The sequence below is a fragment of the Leptinotarsa decemlineata genome, unplaced genomic scaffold (genome assembly GCF_025532065.1).
Source record: "Leptinotarsa decemlineata unplaced genomic scaffold, Ldec_3_MD MMD2_tig00000035_RagTag_RagTag, whole genome shotgun sequence".
Classification (NCBI taxonomy): domain Eukaryota; kingdom Metazoa; phylum Arthropoda; class Insecta; order Coleoptera; family Chrysomelidae; genus Leptinotarsa; species Leptinotarsa decemlineata.
In genome coordinates, this window is record NW_027412540.1 from 10623403 (window position 1) to 10631946 (window position 8544).

The 8544-nt window shown below is 32.2% G+C and overlaps 1 protein-coding gene across 1 annotated transcript; it reads left to right on the forward strand.

The window, feature by feature from the left end:
* Positions 1 to 5887: 5887 nt before the first annotated feature.
* LOC141481003 (uncharacterized) lies at positions 5888 to 7123 on the forward strand. The gene is made up of 2 exons (XM_074171862.1): positions 5888 to 6415; positions 6597 to 7123. The coding sequence occupies exon 2, from the start codon at positions 6612 to 6614 to the stop codon at positions 7011 to 7013; it is 402 nt and encodes a 133-aa protein (XP_074027963.1). The 5' UTR covers positions 5888 to 6415; positions 6597 to 6611; the 3' UTR covers positions 7014 to 7123.
* Positions 7124 to 8544: the final 1421 nt, after the last annotated feature.

Genomic DNA, 8544 nt, shown 5'->3' on the forward strand with positions numbered 1-8544 from the left:
ATGAAATATAAATCTTTACATCAAATAGTAATCAATATTCAATAATCAATAATAACCAATACTGATGAAATAAATGAACTACAACAAAAAAATGGATTGAGATGAGAGTGGCCCAGACATTAATTTCCGTACTTTGTAACTAATTTCCGATTTAATTCGATACGTTTATTCTACCATTTTCTAATGCTAACTAATCATAAGATTCGATCAAAATTCGATCATTGGTTTGGGGTAACATTTATGCAAGCCTGGTCTTATTCTTTCACGCAGTTCCTCTTTGGTGGTTGTCAGTTATTCCGAATATCTACATATCTTGGTTTCATTCAAACATGTTTGGGATGCCACATTTCGAAAATATTATTTTTATTAGAAGGCTTTGAAAGTTAAGTTGCCGTGGAGATGACAAGTCATTAAAATAAAAGACGAAAAGACACAAATTTGTCAGTATTAATAGTGAAGTTTATAACTCTTCAAGTACCTACACTAATAAAGAAGTATGGCAGATAATTTGACTTTGCAGGAGAAAATTGAAATAGTAAAACTTCGTGGTAACAACGACAGATCCGAAAGGGAAGTATGTAGAATTTTCAATAACATGCATCCGGAGCGTCGAAATATTAGCAGAGCTACAGTTGGAAGAGTAAACAAAATTTTCAATCAGTATGGAGCTGTTAGTAAACATATCCTGAAGAATATTAATACTGTACAAAGGCAGAGACGAAATAATTCTGAACGAATTCGAAATTATTTTAATAATAATCCGAAAACAAGTGTGAGAATTGCAAGTTTGGACATCAACTTACCGCGTGAAACAATAAGGAGAAATCTTAGGAAATATAATAATATGAAGCCCTTTAAACCAAAGTTTCTTCACACCTTAGAAGAAGGCGATAATGAAAAGAGGATGGAGTATAGTTTATGGGCTCAAGGAGAATATCTAAATAACAGGAATTTTCTGAAAAAAATTTTGTTCAGTGACGAGGCAACATTCACAACCAATGGAACAGTTAATTCTCAAAATTCAAGGTACTGGACGGAAGAAAATCCACATTGGATAATAAATTGCAGAAGACAGTACTCCCAAAAAATAAATGTTTGGTGCGGAATATTACATACCAGAATAATTGGCCCCTTTTTTTTTGAAAACAATTTGAATGGTCAAATTTTTTTGAATTTTTTGAAAAACGAGTTTTCCAACGCTATGGATGAACTTCCACTAGCAGAAGAGGCCCATATTCTATTTCAATTAGATGGCTGTTCCATCCACAATAGCAGGATTGTTAGAGATTGGCTGGAAGAAAATTTTCCTAATCGGTGGATAGGGCGAAATAGTTCACTGATTGAGTTTCCCCCCAGATCCCCGGACTTGACTCCACTTGATTTTTTTTATGGGGCACCGTTAAGGAAAAAGTATACAAAACTCGCCCAACGAGCAAAGAGGAACTGCGTGAAAGAATAAGACAGGCTTGCAGAGATATCACCCCAAATCAATTATTGAATGTTTTGGTTAACATTAGAAAACGATATGATAAATGTATCGAATTGAATGGAGATTTGGTGGAACAGTCCAAAATTTAATGTGTGGGCATTGTCATGTTAATACATTCTTTTGTAGTGGTTCATTTATGGTTTTAATATTGATAATTATATTATGATATAAAGATGTGTATTTCTATTCTTTGACAACAAACTGCAGTGTGCTAATAAAGATAACTATATCGCACATAAAGTTGTTATGTTCTGAAGAAGTATTTCAAACCATATTATTTACAAAATTGTTATTTAATATACAACTATTTGAATTATTTTGACAGTGATTGGTATATTTTACTTATGCCATATTTCTGTTAAAAAACATTATTTTATCTTGAAATTTCAGTCACAACCATTTGAAAGCATCACAAATCCAGTGGCGTCGTCAAATTTCATATAAAAAAATCGCTAGTATGTTTTTTGGATTTTTGACCTTGAAAAAAATTCGAAGTAGGCCTTGAAAATTTTATTTATATTTCGACTTCACAGCACTCTAATAGAACTATTGACGCTCTATCTATTGAAAAAAAAAACTTCTGAATCGGATAATAAATAACAGTTTTAGAGAGGTGGCCCGCTTTCAAATGGGTCACTCTGTATATATATATATATATATATATATATATATATATATATATATATATATATATATATATATATATATATATATATATATTCTAAGAAATTGTCTGGCAAGATGTAAATTATCAGACTAACATGAAATAAAATAAGATATAAATTATAACTTGTAAATTAAATTATGGGTGCATACATAGCTAGCTATAAAATAATGATAAATTGAAATGGAGTATGAGCTGTGAATGAAGTAGTTGAAGTAATTAATATGCCTGGTCGTATAAATATGCTCACTGCTTACCAAGTAAAAAATGCTTTAATTTATATTTGAACTTATTTATATTGAATAATTTGAATTCATCAGGCAGAGTATTGTACATTTGGATGGCATTGAAGACAAAACACCTTTGGAAAAATGCAGTTTTGTGCTGAGGCATGGTCAAGGTAGATTTGTGCCTGATATTTTATGAATGTATTTTGAATCGAGGAATGAATTTATTGATCAATGAAGGCGGGTTAGGATCATTTAAAAGTTTGTGAGTAAAGGTACCCATGTGAAGCTGCCTTCTATTGTACATATTGAGCCAGTTGCAATCTACGATTTTATGTGAAATATGTTCATATTTTCTAATACCATAAATCAGTCTTGCGCAGCTATTTTGCACTTTTTGTATTCTATCCTTATCGACTTTTGTTAGACATGGTCCATAAAGAAAGTCACAATAGTTAAAGTGACTCAGGACAAGTGATTCACACAACGTTCGCTTCATTTTGAAGCTAAGAATATGACGATTATGGTAAATAAGTTTAAGGGATGCGAAAGATTTTCCAATAAGATTTTTTATGTGCTGAGAGAAACGCATGTCTGTATCAAATATTAAACTAAGATTTCTGGCTGAGTCACAGATTTCCAGTGGAGTATTATCAATTTGAAGATTAAAACTATTCTTCAGGAAGTACATATTATTTTTACTACCGAAATATAATACTCTGGATTTTTCAGAATTGAGTTTCATGTTGTGTTCTTCTGATAATGTCTTGATTTCATTCAATTCATTGTCCATGATTTTTTCTGCAGTCTCGAAATTTTCAGTATGAAAACTGAGATAAAGCTGTGTATCATCTGCAAAAGCTTGAACTTTACAAAGTTCTATTCCATTTAAAATATCTGCAGTATATATAATGAAAAGTAATGGGCCCAGTATAGACCCCTGCGGGACACCTGAAAGAATATCAAGTTTGGATGAGTACGAATCATTGACTAATATTTTCTGAGAAGGTCTGAGAAAATAATTCCACATTAAAAACGCTGATTTATTATCAAAGCCATAATATCTCAATTTAGCACAAAGTAGTTCATGACTAATGGTATCGAAAGCTTTGGAAAAATCAAGTAACACCAAAACACTACTTAAACCTTGATCATAGGCTGTTAAAATATCTGTCGTTACAGTTGCTAAAGATGTTTCAGTATTTCTTCCAGGTCTAAAACCACATTGACAATCAGGAAGTAAATTTTTTGAGATGAAATAATCATACACTTGAGTATAAAGAAATTTTTCGAAAATTTTAGATAGAGCTGGAAGCAAGCTTATAATTCTCAAATCTGCAAAATCTTTAGGGTTATTTTTTTTGGAATAGGTATGCCAACACAGCACTTCCATATTATAGGAAAATATGATTTTTCAATACAGCAATTTATTATATGGGCAATATATTTATCTATGAAAGGACTGCAATATTTCAGCATTTCCGCGTTTATACTATCTGTTCCAAAAGCTTTAGTCCGAATATTATGCAATATATTGTTGACCTCTTCAATGGTGATCAACCTAAATGAAAAATCACATTGTGTATCTTGAACAGATCTACTGAAGAACATCATTTTATCATCCCAATCACTGATTACATTTTGCAGATAGGTAGAGAAAAAATTGTTCAAAGAATTAGGCTTAGATAAATGCACAGGTATCGAATTTTTTGGACTTGAGTAAACACTCAGGTTCCTCAGAGTTCTCCAGGATGCTTTCGGGTTTTTCATTTGGAGTACATGATTGAGGTAAGCTTTTTTTTCACTTCTGGTTACTGAAAGTGTAAGATTTCTTAGTTCTTTGTACCTATCAAAATCTGATTTGATTTTTGTTCTCTTGAATTTCTTTAGTGCTCTATTTCTCTCTGTTTTCAATACTACAAGATTTTCTGTCAGCCAAGGAGCTGGTTGTTTAGTTATTTTCCTTTGAACGAAAGGAGCATTATTGTCAAATACCGAGATGATAAATTCATTGAAAATTTAAATTTTTCTGTCGATGTTATTCTCAATAATGACATTGTGCCATGGAAGATCATCTAAAAGATTAGTTACGTTGAAGTGACGAAAGTCACGATATGTGATGATTCTGTATAGGTTTAAAATAGGAATATTCACTTCTAAAAATGTCGAATCATGATCTGAAATTTCATGTACAGGCAAGGTACCATATTTGATCACTAAATCAGTATCCGAAACTAAAATAACATCGAGTAATGTACTAGAAGTGCTAGTAGTTCTTGTTGCAACATTGATAATTTGTGAAAACCCAAATGATTCGAAGCAATGCATGAGCGAATTATCTAAATTGAAGAAATTTACATTGAAATCTCCCAAGCAAGTTATCCAATCCGCAGTGTGATATGTCATAGACAAAATATTATCCACATCTTGTATTACGTCATCCAATGGAGCACTAGGTGGTCTATAAAAAACACCGACAATGAAACTATGTTGTCGGTTTTTGATTTTCAATAAGAGATACTCAACAGCACTTTTCATGACCATGTCTACCTGCAAAATTACGCAATTCACGGATACCCTAATATAAGCTGCAACTCCTCCACTTCTACCGATCCTATCCTTGCGGAAGAATGTATACCCAGGAATATCAACTACATCAGATTCAGTATCTGGACTTAACCATGTCTCAGACAATAACATAATATCAATGTTGTTATCCAATACAATTTCCTTGAAATCATAAAATCCTGTAAAAATAGATCTAATATTTGAATGCACAATTTTCATTTCATTTATCATTACATATGATTGATAGTGAATACCATTTTCAGAAATTAAAAAAGTTCACATACAACACTTTATTTATAGTACGGTAAAAGTTGAAGATAAAGTAAAATCAGTTTTTGTGTTCACAATATGAAATTAGCCAAAACTAGTTTGCACCCGATATTAGATATAGATATAAAAGTAAATTATTTGTTTATTATAAGAGATAGGAACAAAGATGTATGCAAGGATAAATAAGAATATAATCCTCAGATAACAACAGTATGTGAGCTCATTTTAAATTGATAATAAAAATACTTAGAAAAGAAAAGGTTGATTACAGTTTACTCAAATCATTTTTATTTCTAATAGCAAGTTTTTTACCGTCCTTCAAAGCATAAATGTTCCCATTATAAGACCAAACATTTCTAAGCGACGTTCTATCGATGGCTGCTTCCATGAGTTTGAGTCTATTATCTGTTAAATCTTCCTTCAAGACTATACGCGATCCTTTCAACATTTTTTTTGTACTGTAGATGTTTTTTCTGGTGATTTCCCAATCACCAGAAAGGCATAACACGTGTTTTTCACCAACCAAGTCGGGGTCTTCAGGAGATGAAGTTTATATCTAAGTATTGAAAATCGTCGAGACTTCATTAACTTTCGGAGTTTTGAAGCACCCAGTATTGGCAATTTTGTGTTTTGATAAAAATAAATGAAAAATGATTTGTCAGATTTTGAAATAAGAATTGTCACATCCTTTTCGATACGTATTCTTCACCAGGTAGGTGCTATTTTTACCAACTAAAGTACCTATTTGAAAACTTGAAGTTCAGGAAAAATGATGGAGAAATCAATTCTATCTATCAAATGCAAAACTACTTCGGATTTAATAAACTACACGGGATACCAATATTGAAAATTACCTACTCAGAACATTCTTTTCACGAATTGAATAGTTCATATATTATTATTCGGCTACAGTTTGTGAGGAATCCAACTATTTTAGAAGGTATATCGTCGACCGCACCGCAAAACCACGTAACTAACGAAAATTCGAAAATAGGATTTTAGCGGCCAACGATTGGTCAACACAATGTGCGCATGACTGCAAAACCCTTTAACCAACAAATTTTCCTACGCCGTTCAATTACATAAATTCAATACCATGTATCTGAAACCCGAAAGGAACACGTATGCAAAAACAAGAATCCAACAGTTTCTTATGTGATGTACGAGTGACACTGAATTGAGCACAAATTTTAACTTGTAAGTATGTTATTTGTTGTAATTATTTTATTAAACAATAAGATTTTGATCTATAACATTAGTCCGACGGATTTTCGTCCTTTTTTGTGAATGTTTCTGAAGAATATTGCTATAATCATTCATTGTAATGAAGTATGCAGATACGTGTTTTTGAAAATTCTTCTTTGTTTGTATTTTACAGATACGTGTTTTTGAGATGGCAAGAAACCAATCATTATCTCAAGCAGAATTGCAGAAAATATTGGAGAGTGAAGAGTTTTTCGAAGATCTTCTCAACAACAACGTCGAAGAGTTATCAGACGAAAATCCTGAACGTATAGTAGCAAAAATAAATTGTCCACCCCAGGAAAATGTCGATCAAACGATCAGTACGATAGAGACTGATGATATCTGCCATAGTGTTTCTTTGGTTGACACCCATGAATTTGGAGTAACTAATGACGGTATCAATAGTAGTCAATCCGAAATAGTCGAAAATGAAGAACTAAATTTTTTAAATTCACACGGTAAGAACTCGCATGCTACTGAAAAAACTAATGAAGACTGCGAACGTATTCCTATGATGCAAGATAGGGATGATGGTATGCCGGAAGGTTAAAATAGCGAATCTTTGGAAAGCGACGTAGAACCACTAGACTATTCAGAAGAAAATGATTTAACAAAGAGAAATCGTAAACTTAGAGAAAAAGGCTTACAATATAAAACTTTAAGAAGACTATGAGAAGTATGTTTATGAAAAAAAAAAGGACAGCGGAAACTAAGACCAACCTGTCAGTCTATTTGTGCAAGAAAGCTAAAAATAGGTTTTGTGACTCTTATTTCTCTTGAGAGAAAACATATTTTTTCAAATTTTTGGAAAATGTCGTGGGACATGAAAAAAGTATTCGTGTCATCGTTAGTTAAAACTGTACCCACTCGACGCCCACAAGAAGCAAACCCAAGAAGACTGCAGACACTCGAATATTTTTTGAAAAAAAAAGGTTACAATCTCCGAGTTTGTAAAAAAATGTTCTTTGGTAGGTACCTACATTAGATTTAAATGAATGGATGGTGAAAAATTGGGTAGTTGCCGCAGATAACAACAAACTTAAAGATAGCAAGGACATATCGATGCCAACTAAAAAGCAAATGCCTGCAAAACTTAAAATTAGGATTAATACATTAGGAACATTTTTGAATGACCTTTCCAAGTTGGAATCACACTATTGTAGATCTTCGTCGAATAGACTTTACTTAGAGCCACTATTCCAAACAAAAACAGATGTATATCAGGTATACAAAGATTTCTGTGATACAAATGGCGTTAAAGAACTCAGTTTAGCACACTTTAAAAAAGAAATGAAAATCAAAAATATATTTATTTATAAACCAAAGAAAGACCAATGTGATATCTGCATTGGTTACAGAACTGAAAATGTTAGTGAAGAAGACTATATAAAACATATTAGAAGAAAAGAAGAAGCCAGAAATGAAAAAGAGAATGACAAAACAGAGGCTACAGAAAATTCTGAGTTAGGTATTTTCACAATGGATGTGAAGGCACTAAAACTAGCTCCAATGTTACGTGCATCTGCAATTTACTACAAAACAAAGTTGTACATGCACAACTTTACAACTTTTAATTTAAAAAATAAGAAGTCAACTGCTACTAATGGCATGAGGCTGCAGGCGGTCTTGAGACTAACATTTTCGCAAGTATTATCACCAAACATCTTTTCCAGTTTTTGGAAAAAGAACCTCAACTGAGAAGATTGTAATATTCAGTGACGGATGTGGTTACCAAAACCGGAACAACATTCTAAGTAATGCCCTTTATCATATTGTTAATGAAACAAACGTAACTGTGATCCAAAAATTCTTGGAAAAAGGGCATACACAGTTGGAAGTTGGTGGCGTACATAGCTTGATAGAAAGAAGATTAAAAAATAAAGATATAAACCTACTATCAGATTACATAGAGGTCTGTAAGAAAGCGCGACCAAAGCAACCATTTCACGTAGACTTTTTGGAGCATACCTTTTTTAAAAACTTTTCAAATTGAACCAGGTATTGAACCAAATAATAAAAAGACTGATTTACACATTAATGATATAAGATGTCTTGAATATGAAAAAATAAGGGAATATCAT